General features: G+C 42.6%; 1 protein-coding gene across 2 annotated transcripts in view; it reads left to right on the top strand.

The window, feature by feature from the left end:
- Window positions 1-13,691, top strand: part of abtb3b (ankyrin repeat and BTB domain containing 3b) — a 77,118-nt gene extending 63,427 nt beyond the window's left edge. Inside the window, exons 4-17 of one of the 2 annotated variants that reach the window (XM_086163466.1) lie at window positions 1,314-1,466; window positions 1,643-1,808; window positions 2,664-2,753; window positions 5,320-5,421; window positions 7,143-7,236; window positions 7,380-7,515; window positions 8,826-9,046; window positions 9,125-9,303; window positions 11,188-11,293; window positions 11,539-11,641; window positions 12,316-12,397; window positions 12,909-12,977; window positions 13,132-13,245; window positions 13,348-13,691. In XM_086163466.1, the coding sequence (XP_086019592.1) occupies window positions 1,314-1,466; window positions 1,643-1,808; window positions 2,664-2,753; window positions 5,320-5,421; window positions 7,143-7,236; window positions 7,380-7,515; window positions 8,826-9,046; window positions 9,125-9,303; window positions 11,188-11,293; window positions 11,539-11,641; window positions 12,316-12,397; window positions 12,909-12,977; window positions 13,132-13,245; window positions 13,348-13,557 (1,825 nt within the window). In that variant the 3' untranslated portion in view covers window positions 13,558-13,691. The remainder of the gene's footprint in view (window positions 1-1,313; window positions 1,467-1,642; window positions 1,809-2,663; window positions 2,754-5,319; window positions 5,422-7,142; window positions 7,237-7,379; window positions 7,516-8,825; window positions 9,047-9,124; window positions 9,304-11,187; window positions 11,294-11,538; window positions 11,642-12,315; window positions 12,398-12,908; window positions 12,978-13,131; window positions 13,246-13,347) is intronic. The other variant, XM_086163467.1, reaches the window with a different exon arrangement.
- The last annotated feature ends 2,051 nt before the right edge of the window (window positions 13,692-15,742 follow it).

The raw sequence follows: 15,742 nt of genomic DNA, 5'->3' as shown, positions 1-15,742 counted from the left end.
ATCCTTCAAGTAGATATAGTAGTTCCTATATTTGACTGTACATTCACACACACACACACACACATGCACACACAGCTAGACCTGACAGCGTATAGCCAGCTACCAACAGCCCAATGGAAGGAGGTTGCCGGTTCTGTGTTCAAGTTTAACCCGACAGAGAGATTCACTCTGTCAGAGCCGTTGGTTTCTAATCAAGTTCAACAAAACCGATATTGAAAATAACACCTTTTTTTTCCCGCACACGTATTTAATCGAGCGTACGTGCCGAAGTAGACGCGGGCTTTTCAACTGCGGAGGTGATGACAAGATACTTCATCACCAGGGCTTGTATTAATTTCTGCATGACCGTGTGATGTATATTTTTTCTTTGTAGTCGGTTATTTCGACAGCTCATTTTCTCTCTTAATCGAAGCATGTTTGTACGGATGACGTGCCGTTTGTGTGGCGAACTTCAAACGTCGTGTCTATGGATCCGCACGCTAGTGGGTTCCACCCGCAGCAGAAACACCAACATGGAACAGGCGGTGGAGAGCCGCAGACAGGAAGGGAGATAAAGTGGAAAGTAAATCCAGCAGCGGCCAGGAGGTATACGGGATCTGCAGAGCCAACTCTCCTTCAATAAGTCAGTGCTTCAGCCGCTTCTGCAGAAGGACAAAAAAAAAATTAAATTCCTCAGGGTGAACGCTGGTATCAACATCTGCTGCGAGATAGTGTGCATATAGGAGTTGCAGAAATACTGCATCAGTTTCTTCTAAAAGGACAGTTTAGAAGAAACTGATGCAATTTGCCTCACACAAGCACGAAGTTCACGAGATCCCGCGACGACGACGAACGGCCCGTCCCAAACGGTGGCCGTCCATCACCTGGAGATAATCGCAGCGATGCATGTTACAGACGTACAAGTCAACATAATGTATTCTAATCATGCATTATTCATATTTTGCAGTAGATTATGTTCGATTTGATTGCATACCAGAGGGCCTCGTGGCGCCGGCCGATAATAGGATTTCGTGGAGAGTTCTGGGTCTGCAGCCGCAGAATAACGAGACAAGGCTGAAAAATAAATGTATATAGGACTGTGTGTTACTAAATTTTCATCGCCACGTGCTGGGCTTTATTATGCTCTTAGATTGAAGTGTCTTCACAATGCAGACGGGAGCTCGTCGTTTTTCTCAAGGTTGTCTAAAATGACATGCAAATTCTCTCTTAGGTGGATTTCACTTGCATGACTTTTCGCGCAGGTGATGTATCAACCCGTTGAAGTTCAACGTGTGCGTCTCGACCCGACCACGTGCTTCTGTCTCCACCTGCAGGCCCTTCCTGATGCTGCCACCCCTGATGGAGTGGGTGCGCGTTGCCGTCGTTCACGCCGAGCACAGACGCAGTGTCTCCGTGGACAGCGACGATGTTCGGCAGGCCGCCAGGCTGCTCCTGCCCGGAGTGGACTGCGAGCCCCGCCAGCTCCGGTGTGTGTGTGTGGGAGTGTTTCGTGTTCAAACCCAAAACACCGCAATGATCTCTTAACATCTAAGAAATACAACCAACGCTCATTTTTTAAGAATTAAAGCTTTTTGCAGATGAGAGGCACATCCGCCTCTTTCCAAACCGTGCCGTGACTCATCTCCTGCCCTTTGACCTTTAGAACGGATGACTGCTTCTGCGCTTCAAGGAAGCTGGACGCTGCCTCTTCCGAGGCCAAATTCCTGCAGAACCTGGGCTTCCGTATGCTCAGCTGCGGACGCACGGACCTGGTGAAGCAGGCCGTCAACCTGCTCGGGCCGGATGGCATCAACAGCATGAGCGAGCAGGTGAGAGAGACTTGAAAGTCATTCATTTCCACGGGCGAATTGCAGACGCACACGAAGCCCCCAGAGTAGAAGATTCTTGTATCCCAGCCTCATGCAGGGACAGAGGGAGTCACAGAGAGGATACCGCAAGTTGCGCTTCAGTGATACAGTGAGAAAAGCAGCATCAAGCTTGGCCCGATCTCCAGCTCGGTCTCTCTCCTCCAGAGGACGTATCGATTCATACGTTATCTTGAATTAATTCAAAGTAGAATATTTGCCTAATGAAAGTGGAGATGCTGGCGGATGAACCATCGATAAACAGAAGTAGAGAAAAGGGAGTTTAAGATAAAGAACTTAGTGTTAGGATGTGAGAATGTCCATCAGTGTCTTACCTCAAGTCCCCTCCTTGTGATAGATTTGTTTTTTTCTTTCTTATCCATGCGGTCTGATTTTTAAGAAGATGGGAGGAAGAACAGAATTTCTGATGCCCCAAATAGTTCCAAGCCCCTTCCGGACTATTTATTTATTTATTCATTCATTCATTCATTCATTTATTTTTTACTAGACACAAGTGTGATATGCAAAAACCTCTTTTTCACACACTAAGAATGGTCTAATTGAATAAGAAGTATCAAAAAAAATCACTTGTGCTTCATTTTTGATACAGGAGAAAGAAGATATTGAGAATTATCAGTGTAGTATTTACATTCTGAATCATAATCTTTTTTAACACATGCACATTGTCATATCAAAATATTATAATTTAATGTGAATATGATATTATGAAATACAAACTTTAAAACAGTGAGACATGCAGGGAGGTAATATGAGACAGATAACAGTGGTTTTTCTTCCTCTGTGCTGGTGCCGGTGCAGGGGATGACCCCCTTGATGTATGCCTGCGTGCGGGGGGATGAAGCCATGGTGCAGATGCTGCTGGACGCGGGAGCCAACATAAACAGCGAGGTCAGTGATGACAAGGATTCCTTCCCTAGTGCTTTTATTATATTTCTATTTTTTTTTCCTCCAGGAAGGTTAATGTGGAATGTAAACAAAGGGGCACGGGGTAAAAAATTCAGTGACCCGTATTTTTTTTCTGATCGGACAAAAAAAATCAAACACACAGATATATCCATAAACACAAAAGGTTGTGTTTGTTGTGGTCAATTCACTTCTGCTTAATTAACCATCAATGAGAAAAAAAGAAAAAAATCTCATGTTTTAGCAGATAAATAAAAGATATTTATGAATTATATTAATTTGATGATAAAAGAAACATGTAATTGTTCCGGCATGGTATTGTTGCCTCACAATTGGTCTGTGTTTAGTTTCCTTCCAGAGTGATAGAGGACAGGATCATGTGAGCAGCTCTCATTGCTTTGGTGGTTTAGAAGAAGTGCCGTTGTCAAAACATAACATTATTAATCACTGTTAAATTCATGTTTGTCTTCATGTCTATTCATGGTCGAAACAAAAAACAAGACATGATTTGCATTTAACTGTAAAACAAAACAAAGTCAATAAGATGATCTCCTATGGTTGAGCTATTACAATTACAAACTCAAAATAAGAGCCAGCCATAAAATAAAAATAGTCACTCATGTCTCCATTTTCTCAATAGTAAAATGAACCTGAAATATGATTTACACTTGCCTTTTTGGTGTTTTCACAACAGAGCTTATGGACAAGTATTAGTTCATGACTTTCAATCTCAGAGAGACACATTATCGTGTTATTACATACATTGAGACAAGGCGGGTCGAAAGCAAACCTGGCCTGGCTGTCAGTATTTTTATTTTTTTGCAATGTGTTTGTGACAATGCATGAACTGTGCGCACATTGTGTTCAAATGGAGAAAACCGTACACGTCATTCTCTCCATCATGCTATAAAAGTCATCATGAGGCATCTTCTTCCTGCCAGCGGAGCTGGTTAGCGTCGAACAAATAAATCTGCGTCGAAAAAAAAACACCAAACATTTAGAGCATAAAGATGGGAGCGCCGTTCGCCGCCGGGTAATCTCGACTCTTGTCAGGAAACACTGACCACGTTTCCTGTAGCGAAAGGCAAGAGTCCCCGCAGTCCCAGCAGCAGGAGAGGCCTCATGATCCTCCCCACTGTTAGTCACCCCAGCAAGTCCCATCAGCCATTGTGTCAGAGTCGATTTGCAGTCCACTGCGTCTCGCTCCCAACCCACCCTGCACCACCTAAAGCAAAGAGGAAAGCACGGCTGAGACACACTTATGGTTGTATTTGCATTTAGTTATCTGGTTTTGAATGAAACCTTAAAAACTAATTACACTCAGGACAAGTGAGCTTGGTGTGGTAAAAAAAAAAAACAGTACTTTTTATTTCTATTTTTACAATTCAGTATAAACTAGCATTTCTACATTTGTAATCTTTCACCGGTGATTGGAATTTGTATAATTTTTTTTGATACACGACAGTTCAGTTTATTTTCATATCAAAGGAGAAAAAAATTATAATACCACAAAAACATGCAGGTTATCTTTTTTTAAATGTTATTTTTAGATTGCTGAAGTGTAACAAAACCGACTTGTGCTGGAAATGTGCTGGAAAAGCCAATAAAACGCATCAAGGTGGTTCTCCTATCGTCAGACACACAACCTAAAAACTTAAAAGAAAATCAATAAAGATAAACACGTAAACAGTATCAACAAACAACACAAAAATTGGGCTGACTAACAACACAAAAAATGTAATTATTAGTCCAACTGCATTACTTAAATTGGTCCAACAATAAAAATTTAGTGAATTATTAAATTATTTTAGACTGGTGGAATTTCTAATCTGATCTGGTAAATGATTCCAACAGACAGGACCTCTGTGTCCAACGGAAAATCTGGAAAAAGTAGAATGGGGATGTGAATCTGAATAGGAAATAGGAATAGGAAAAAACAAAAAAACAAAAGAACCAAGGCATGTATCATTTACTGTGAAACAGTCAATTGCAATGGTCCAAATAAAAAGTAGATGCACAAAAGTTGAATTGTTGATTTGAATATCTTTGGCATTGAAAAGTCTCAGTCTGTTGTCCGCGGCCTTTGTGCTTTGCTCAAGTGTCACGACTATGCCGTGTCCCATTCGGCTCTAAGTGATTCTCTGCACCTTTCCACAGTCCAGCGAGCCCCCCCCCCCCCCAACACACACACACACACACACCCCTTAAACCACTGTTGTGGTGGAGGGGAGGTTGGGATGGAGGGGTGGCGGGGGTAGAGAGATCAGCCTGACCCGTTGGAATGAAACCCAGCTAGACGGATCAATCCGTCATGTTCATTAGAAGGTGAAAGCGGTGACAGGACGCCCTTTGCAGCCCCGGGGTTCTTCGTTAATTACTCGAGTACTTCCTGTGGCGCTTCCTGTCCCCTCCCCCTCTCATACCCCCGCCACCCCCCCGCAGCTGCTTGTCATCGTGTCCGCTTGCCATGGTGTAGTTTTAATAGCTTCATGTCTTTCTCCCACCCTCCACCCCCCGTTCCCCCTCCCTCATACCTGTATCCCTTCCCCAGGTGCCAAACTCAGTGCACAAGCATCCCTCAGTCTTTCCCGAAACGCGCCAGGCGACGTCCCTCACCTTCGCCGTGTTGCACGGACACGTGCCCGTGGTGCAGGTAGTGACATCCTCTATCGCCTCTCACTCTCATCGTTTTCTCATCGTGCTTTGGCGGTTTTCCCGTCATCTCTCCCCATGACGCAGGTTTTTCTCCGACCCCCCTTGTGAAATTCAATATGGCGTTCGTTTGTGTGTGTTTTTTCCGCAGTCATCGTCGGGCACGTCCTTCCTCTGTGTGGGGGAACGATCAAACGCGTTGCCTTTTGGAGTAAATTAACAAGGCACGCTTATCGGACGCCTGGCCAGAAAACAAGGCCGTCTAATTGTTATCGAGCTCTGACTAATTCGGTTTTCTCTCTAAGTGAGGCTCTCCATTGGATTCCTAATCATTAAAGGCTAATGGAAAATGTTTTAGCCACACACTTTGTTTTCCATGGAGGCCATGAAAAATATAATTAACAGCATTTATGTGAGAGTGATATCGGACAGGTAATCATCCTACTATTAATACTTCAAAGTTGCTATTGTATGTTTTGGTATTGTGTTGTTCTTTTATCCCAAGATGAAACATGAAATAACATTTCATATGGAAATAATCCCAAGAAAGTAAAAATAGAGTGACTATTTTTTTCAGTCAAACTGACTTTTAATTTTTGAGAAAAACTTTTGAAATAGAAATTTTGAAAAATTGAAAAAAAAATGAAAAAAATTGACATTTTGGTGGGTGGCACGGTAGCGTTCTGATTAGCGCTGCTGCCTCACAGCACGAAAGACAGTGGTTCAATTCTGACAAGGAGTCTGGAGTTTGTGGCTGCGTGGGTTTCCTCCACATTCTGTGGTTTTCTTCCACAATCCAAAAACATGCAGAAGGTTAATTGGAAAAAATTGCCCCAAATGAGTGAGTGAGTGAATGGTTGCATATGTCGCCCTGCGATTGACTGAGCGCAAAGATGAGTACCGGAGAAGCGGCAGACGATGGATGGATCCACCAGCTTTACATGCCTCTCCATTGAGTACCGCCATATTAAATTTAATTTTTACTACAGCACTGAATAAAAAATGTCCACAAACATTATTTCTTACCTCTCAGATTTACTCAGTTAAAAAAAAACAGTGGTAGAGCAGCATAGCCCACGCTAGTGGAATGTATTAATTTATGAAGAAAGAAATTTTTGCGAAAAAATAATAAAAGTTTCTTATTATTGTGGCTGCGTGGTTAGCGCTTCCTCACAGCACGAAGGTCCCCGGTTTGATTTGTGTTTGGAGTTTGCATGTTTTCCCCTGTGTCTGCATGGGGTTCCTCCACGTTCTCTGGTTTCCTCCCACAGTCAAAACATGCAGGTGGTCAATTGGAATACATCGAAAAATTGCCCAAACAGAGTGAATGGTTACGATCAGTCGGCGACCGGTCCAACGTGAGTCGCGCCTCTTGCCCAACGACAGCTAGGATAGGTTCCAGCATCCCCACGACCCTGACCGCAGGATAAGCAGTAGATGAATAGATGTTTAAAAAACCCAAAACAACTTGTGGCAAATTTGTGCATTACAATGAGACGCACTATGAATGAACACACTTGCATTTCAGTACTTTGACTTGACCTTTCTCTTTGAATGTGCCTATCTTCAAATCCAACTCTTTCCAAAACAAGAATAAGTATCGCATAAAAACAAATAATCAAGTCTTGTTTAATGTGACTCATTCCTCTCCCTGCTCCTTGCAAGAGTCCTTCCCTTTCACTTCCTGCCGTGACCTTCCACATCTCGATCTGCCCTCTGCAGCTGCTGCTGGACGCCAAAGCCAATGTTGAAGGGTGCCTGCAGGATGGGATGGAGAACTACACGGAGACCCCGCTGCAGCTGGCGGCTGCGGCAGGTACGCAGGAACAGCGTGGCCTCAGAGCCGATTTTGTTTTATATCTCGTGGGCAGGAAACATCGACACACGTAGCAGTGACTGAAAATTTAGCGTCTCTCTCTCGCCTGAGCTGTGTCTGTGTCGTCATTTTCCGCTGCTCAGGTAACTTTGAGCTGGTGAGTCTGCTGCTGGAGCGGGGCGCCGACCCCATGGTGGGAACCATGTACCGCAACGGCATCTCCACAGCGCCGCAGGGAGACATGAACTCCTACAGCCTGGCAGCTGCTCATGGCCACCGGTAAACACACGCCCTTACGCGCAAACATCCCTTGGTAACAACAGCAGTCAGAGCCAGCCCCGCCCAGGGATTTTATCCAGTGCCCCCCTCCGTGTGCGATTACAATATGCTTACAAAAGGAAATCGAATGGCATTGTTTTTACCATTTTCTTTGATTTATAAAATAACATGTTCAACCAATTTACATGCTAAACAAAAAAATCTGGAAAAACAATATTCCCACAAAATATAACTTTATTGTAATAAATCATAAATACTCTTTATCTGGTATTATCATTTGTAGTTACATTAATTGGGCATTGTGTTACATTTGAATCAATGTGAGCGTTTCCATTTTAAAAGTTGATAGTAATAACTGGTTTTAATATCAGTTGATTGAAGGCATTTTTTTTTCCTGATTTGTGGCGCCCCCTTGAGCCCACCGCATCCTTAGCAATTGCCCTTATTGCCTAATAGGCCGGCCGGCACTCCCAACACTTTGCTTTCCACATTCAGCAAATTGTCTTGTTTATGCAAAAAAAAGCAAAAGAAGTCAACATTGCACAAGCATAAACTCCACACCTTGGCGACTGATGTGGCTGCTGCCATTAGATGTTTAACACTGTGTGACTGAAGTCCTGCTGTTTCACACTCTTTTTGCGGTTAAGTGTTGTCCTGCATGAAGTGTAGCCCCCAGAACGAACAGAGCCAAAACACAATATGGCAATAAGGCATCTCTGCACGCAACATTATGCAAAAGTACCAACCACAGATGCTAAAATAAATTGCCCCCCCATCACCAGCCTGCTGTTTCCACATATCGGGCCTGTACAGTGTATATGTGCTAAAGGAAAGCATGTCCTTTCAGCTTTTAAATCATCATATATGAATGGATACAAAGTCATGGACGATTTCCATGAATTGGCATGTATCATGTATTAAGAGTTGTTTTTTTCCATAAACATATATAAATTTATACTCAAATCTATCTATCTATCTATCTATCTATCTATCTATCTATCTATCTATCTATCTATCTATCTATCTATCTATCTATCTATCTATCTATCTACCTACCTACCTACCTACCTACCTACCTACCTACCTACCTACCTACCTACCTACCTACCTATCTATCTATCTATCTATCTATCTATCCATCCATCCATCCATCCATCCAGCCATCCATCTATCTATGTGTATATATATATATATATATATATATATATATGTAATATAAGTGCAGCTGTTTGGTGAATCTGTAATTATGAACATCCGTCACATGATCCCTTTGTTTTTTTCTGTCTCTCTGGTTCTTGTATTTCTGGTAGAAATGTCTTTCGTAAGCTCCTGTCCCACACTGAGAAGGGGAAAGGGGATGTCGTGTCCCTGGAGGAGATTCTGGCCGAAGGTTCGGAGCTGCAGGGGAGGAGCTCGTCGGAGGTGGACCTGATCCGATCCGGGAAGGCCAAGCTGAAAGCTCTCAAGGAGGCCATGTATCACAGCGCCGAGCACGGGCACGTGGATATCACCATAGACATACGCAGCCTGGGTTGGTTTACGCCTTTGGTACATCTATCCTCACACTCCCGCGGCGTACTAATGTGTTCGCTTTCCTCTCGTTTCCAAGGCGTCCCGTGGACATTGCACACTTGGCTGGAGTCTCTGCGGACGTGCTACCACCAACACCGCCGGCCTCTGATCCAGGGCCTCCTGAAGGAGTTCAGCTGCATCGAGGAAGAGGAGTACACCGAGGAGCTTGTCACGCACGGCCTTCCTCTTATGTTCCAGATCCTCCGGGCCAGCAAGGTACGAGAACGCCCGTGTTGCCTGTCGGCTCTTATTATGTCTGAGTTCCTCCAGGCGCGTCTCAAACAGGAGGGTATTTAGATTTTTAAACATTTATGCTTCTGCGGTTAACACGCATCGATGAGGTAGCTCCACGGCGACCGACAGACTCAGTTGCGTGAATTGATAATGCTTCATGTCCCCTCCGCTGTCACTTGTTAGCCGCGAGCGCTATCCCATCATTGACCCCCCCCCCCCTCCGAGCAGGCTTCATTAGATCCCGTCTGGCACCTTTATTTGTTTTGACTTCTGCTTCCCGGCCTGCTCGTTGTCCCCGCAGAGTTGAAAAGACGCTTTTATTTTCGGCGCGCACACTCGTACATCCGGGGCCACCCTCCAAAAAAAATCAGGTTACAGTGGATTTCTCCCTCGGTGCCGGTCGGGATCTCCTGTCTTTGATGATTTATGGCGGTTTGAGTGACGACCCTCCCCCCCCCCGGTCACGATGGCGACCTCTGAGACCCCTGGCACTGCTCCCCCTGCAGTGAGGACTAGAGACACAAGAGGGTCATTCATCACAGATCTGCAGCACTTTTCACAGCTCCGGCAATGCATTTCGAAGCCTTAGCGGTTAGCAAACAATAAACCATTGTCACTCATCATTTATTTGTTTTTATTTTAACTTGGCATTTTAAATAATTTAATCAAAGGTATTACGAACATTCATGATGAGGATTAATTAACAATTAAATATCAATTTATGATTACTCTGAGTCGCATGGAAAGTTTTAAGTAAGTTAAGTATCTGATTGTGATTTAAGCTCATTCTGCATTCCGATGATTTATATCTCGCTGAAGAGGTAAATGTTTTTAACTTCTGACCAAGGTCATTCATAAGTGAAGGTAATAGATATCAATCCAACATATCAGCTGTTAGCGAACAGAAGATTGTTTACAGGTTTAGTTTTTTCCTGATGAGATTGCTGAGTTGTGGCCTTCAAGACAAACACTTCATGGCACAGTAATTAATATGAAAAATTAATGAATATTGCGTTGTGGATGTATAAACTCTTCAAAAATGTTAACCAATGACAATTACAAACAGTTTACAAATCATATGAGCTAACTACCAACTAATGAATGCCATTTCATATTGAAGCTAAAAGTTTCTCATCATATAAATGCAATATATGGAAAGAATACAAACTGAATCCATGTTATACACCCGTACAATAGACTACTATCATCAATGACGGAAGAAAAACGTCCTAATGATTAGCTTAGATAATCGTTACCTGATTATTTTACAGTAAAGTATGTTCTGTACATATAGCAGTATTGTAAAGTATTTCTGCAAACGTTCTTCTTTCACTCTCTTTGCATTCATTCATTGGCTCTTCCATCACGCACATATGATGTCTGGCTTTGAGTGAGTGACTGCTGAAATACTGCAGGGCTGCGTGTTCCTAGAGGAACAGGAGGCTGGGAGCGGATGATTGACAGCACGCCTGACATGCCTTGCTTTTGCACTGTAGCCAGTGCCGAATAACACCGCATCTCTTTTCTCCCTCGGCTTTGGCGAAATGCGCACATGCACACACACACACACTCGCGCGCACTGTCTCCTCTGAGACTGTGCAGTAGTTCAGTCTGTCACTGCGGTAATCTCAGGGGAAAAGATGGTATAAAAATGGATCCCATATTCGTCTCATACCATCATGCATATACCCATGTTTTTAAGGCGTCGGGGGGATACTGTGAAACAATAAAAGGCTGGTATGGAAGCTCTGTGTGTGTGTGTGTGTGTGTGTGCGTGTGTATGAAACAGCTACTCTTGTATTTTGTTAAAAAACCTTTTAAACATCCTTTTCTTTTTTTCCTTTTTTTCCTTGTGTGTGCGTTCAGAATGAAGTGATCAGCCAACAGCTGTCTGCAATCTTCACCCAGTGCTACGGTCCATACCCCATCCCCAAACTAGCAGAGATCAAAAGGAAGCAGTCTTCACGCCTGGGTGAGAGCCTGATTTTGTATTTGAAAATAAAAAAAAAAAGTTATTTTTCCAGTGCAAATGTCCAGTGCATTACAGTATAATAAAGCATTCAGGCTGCATTTGCAGGACTGAGATGAAATGCAAGATGTCATGGACTCAGAATTCCATCTAGTGCTCAGAGATGAGAAGTGCAATCCTAGTCCAGTCTGCAGTATTCATAGTTGTGGTACCATTCACTATTTGTTCTCTTTTTGCCTGTGTTTCAGATCCTCACTTCCTGAACAATAAGGAAATGTCAGATGTGACGTTTTTGGTGGAGGGGAAGCCCTTCTATGCCCACAAAGTCCTGCTTTTCACTGCCTCCAACAGGTAACCCCTCACCCTCACATCCCCTGGCAACCGTCTGTTAAAATCTGCAGTCTTGGTGTTTGTGTTTCCACCCCAGATCAGGGTAAAAGGTTGTACTTGAAGAAATATTATTTTCTTTTTCCTTCACATTGCCTGGTAATTTGCAGCATAAACACCGGATTGATAGAAAAAATTCAATTCATGTAGTTCAGAGCCCAGTTTCCTCCATGGGAATCCATCACTAGATCACACATGAAGTTGTAGCCCCTTGTTGTCACGGTTGCAATCATTTATCCTTCATCACCTACGTCTTCAATCCGAAAAGGTTGTTGTCAGTGATCAGTATTTCCATAAAAAGACTATGATTCATAATAGCCTTTTTTGGAATGAAAAATATTTGTACCGCAAATCATTTGTTAAGTGAGTATTGACAACAAACAATGAAATCTAAAATGTCAAATGTGTTTATTTTTGGGATGGGGGTGCTGGGAGTAATTCCCTGTGTAACACAGACATAAACCAGTTGTTACTCATTAAGACTGAAGAACTCCTCTAATGTTGGCAGCCCCCGGGGAAATATGCAAAATCCAAATTTTTTACTATTTATATGGAAATTATTCATTTAGTTCTTCATTAGTGGTGTGAAACAAGATGACCATTTCTCGCTTTCATGTTTAATTTTCTTTTCTCTCCAGGTTCAAAACTCTCCTTGCAAACAGGCCCTGCGGGGAAAACACCTGCATTGAAATTAGCAACGTCAAATATCACATTTTCCAGGTAACCTGAAAGAAGTAGCTGAATGAAAATGTATAAATATCAAAAGAAAGAAATGTTTTACTCATGGGTTAGTGACTGGTTAGTCGCTGGTTCACTTCCAGCGTGGGGACCTTTCCGCGTGGAAACCTCATGCTTTCCCCGCGTCTGTGTCGGTGTCCTCGCGCAGTCCAAAAAGAACCAAACGTGCGAATGAGAGAGAGAATGGTTGCACGTCTTTATCAGTGGCCCTGCGATCGAATGGCAACCGGTCCGGGGTGAACTCTGCCTTTTAGTGGCTTTTAGTGTAGGATAAATGGATGGATGGATGTTTAGACAATGATGATGTGCTAAATGATTAATAGTTCAGACCAAGATTTTGTTTTCGCACTAAATTTCAAAGTCTTGGGGTATAATTGTTGGTGTTTATGAGAATGCATTTATTCATTACATGATACAGGTTATATGTCATTTTTAATCCATAACCAATTGATCGTTGTGCTGAAGCTGTGTGACGCCGTGTCCATTTTCTCAGTTGGTGATGCAGTACCTGTACTGCGGAGGGACAGAAGCTCTGCACATCCGAAACCCTGACGTCATGGAGGTTTGGTCGTCATTCCAGCTTCTTTGAGAATCTTTAGAAATTGCACCTGGGCTAATGACAGACCTGCCAACATGCTTTCACCTTGCAAAATAATTCCCTATCTGAGGATTCTATGAGGATCTCATACCATATCCTTCTTTCTGTTTGGCCGCAGCTTCTGTCAGCTTCCAAGTTCTTCCAGCTGGAGGCGCTGCAGAGGCACTGTGAAATCATCTGCTCCAAGAACATCAACACAGAAACCTGTGTGGAGATTTACAACCACACCAAGGTGCAAATGCCAGTCTGAATTTTGCAAAACAGTGTTCAGCGCACTTTCGTCATCGGTCTAATAAAAGAACCCCTTTTCCATTTCATCTTGTTTCCTCTGCAGTTTCTTGATGCCCCAGACTTGGCCTCCTATATTGAGGGCTACTTCCTGAAGAACATGGTCATGCTTATTGAAGTGGAGCAGTTCAAGCAGCTGCTGTACGACGCTCCCCCGGACAGCCCCAGCTACGACGTCCTGCAGCATCTGGAGAAAACCCTGGCCGTCCGCATCCAGTCCATCCACCTGTCCTCATCCAAGGGATCCATTGTGTAAACTGGAAAACAGGTGGACTGACAAAACGGGGAGCGGATCATCTTGCCACAGAGACGCTTTTCTGACGTCTGTCTACAAACTTTCCTCGACAAGTACCACACAATAAGGTAATAATCTTCCCGGATAAGCAGGTACGATGGTACAAATTACCGGGAGGGAGGGGGGGGGGGGGGGGGGGGACTGCCCACACTGAGCCGTAAGACTCGGCCCCGGGCGTTACTCCAATGACATCGGCCAATTTTCAATGCATCCTGACGCCGATGCGAGGACAAGCTGGCGGATTCTGCGCTGAGAAGTCGATTTGTACGTCTATCGATAACTCCAAAGCCAATGACCAATCATGTAGCCACCATGCGACCGACGGGAAAAAGCACGGCTGATTTTTATTGGACAACCCAGTGGGATGACAGACTTTGACTCTTCTGCTGTCGTGTAAATAATGTCGATAAAAGCAGATGTATAATGTAAAGTAACTGTATATATCCGCAGATGTTTTTCTCATGTGTCTTTACTGTTGGATATTATTGTAAAAAACAAACAAACAAAAAAACAATAACTGATGAATATCTATGTTTAGCTGTTGCATGTCGGAAGATCTGTTTGAAGTGATTCTGTGAAGGAGCTGCTTTTACTCTGTTCAACACTGAGCGACCGGCTGAGGATGGTTTTTTGTCAACAACCTGAATCACTAAACACCTAATCATCATCAACGGTCGTGGAATTTTGGAAAAAGAACTGGAAAAAGAAATAATGCTCTCTGAATTGTGAAACTACATGCCATGCGTGACTTGGTTTTTCTCCCCCGCATAAAAATCAAGATAAAATTAATATATATATATGTGTCTATATATATATATATATATATATATAAATAGTGAATCTGCTATCAGATTCCTCTGATGTAACAACACCCACGAGGGGGCCTCCGTTATGCTGTTTGATGTGTAAGTCTGTATTATTTTCGCTCAACAGCTGAAAGGTTACATCTCAGCTGGAACGTGGTTTAGTTTGGTACCCGACTTGCACGCCGGCCAAAGAGGCCTGTAATATATGGTCTCAAATCGTTGACACAACAGCGAACACATGAAAATATCCATAAATTGCTATTTAAGATACACATATGCTGAATTAGCATTCTGGACACTCTGCTTTTATTTTCACAACATTGTCAGCATCAGGAATGCGTTAAATCTCGGCAAATGATGATGGAAATAACTGGTTTTGGTCCTTTGCTTTGCAATTGGACAATGTGGGGGTACATTTTTGAACAAAACCATCCCTTTTTTTTCTCCAAGTGTGAAATTAAAAGAGCTTTGTGAATCTGAATTCAAATACACTCCAAGTTGAAGGGAGTCAGAGGTTGAAGGTTCATAGAAATGCATTTGTCTTTGTTATTCGGTCTCTTTCTCTTGCAGCAGTTCATAACACGTAAAAACACGTTAACATCGGGGTCTCCTGGATTCATTGTTTTAAATCGGAAATCATTTTTTACTTCCTGCATAAAATGCTTTGATTGCTGTGTTGCTAATCATGCTATCTTGTCTGTTTTTTCTTTATTTTTACTTTTTAATTTTGTTATTTTAGAATAAAGATAAAAGCTGTGTCAATGAATGGTAAGTGAAAAGTTACTTGACTTAAGTTAAAGTCATACATTTTTAATTAACTTTGCTTTAATTAATTTTAATGACCTTGCTCGCTAATAATCTTTTAGGCTAATAATCTTTTAGGCTAATAATACATTCAGAAACTTAGTTGATCGCAAGTCAATAATTATGACTTGAAGTGTTAAAACTAAATTTTCATACATTTATTAACACGCTCACCAGTTATTCTAAATCATCAATATATGATGTTGAGGAAAATGCCTGCAGTGCAAAAGAAAACAATAAATTATGCAAAAAAGAAGGTTTAACTGCACGTCCATATAAACAACTGCTTTCAGTAAAAGAAATAGTACTGCAAATTTAATGAATCATCTGTTTATGGTCCACAAATGAGGCTCATCAGTGGACTTTATAGGTCTGTCGTATTTGTTATGTTTCGCATTTTTTTGCCATTTTTTTTGCAATTCACGATTTCTAGATTCCTTTCTTTACTTTTTATTTTATTCAAATACAAGTATCCAATGTGTCAGGGGTGGAGGAAGTGTACGGCCGAATGTTCAAAGACTCACGGTCAGAGGGGA

Source organism: Fistularia commersonii, chromosome 17, assembly GCF_037954325.1.
Source record: "Fistularia commersonii isolate RoL2024-O1a breed Wild chromosome 17, RoL_Fcom_v1.0, whole genome shotgun sequence".
Lineage (NCBI taxonomy): Eukaryota > Metazoa > Chordata > Actinopteri > Syngnathiformes > Fistulariidae > Fistularia > Fistularia commersonii.
This window is presented reverse-complemented; position numbering and strand designations above follow the sequence as displayed.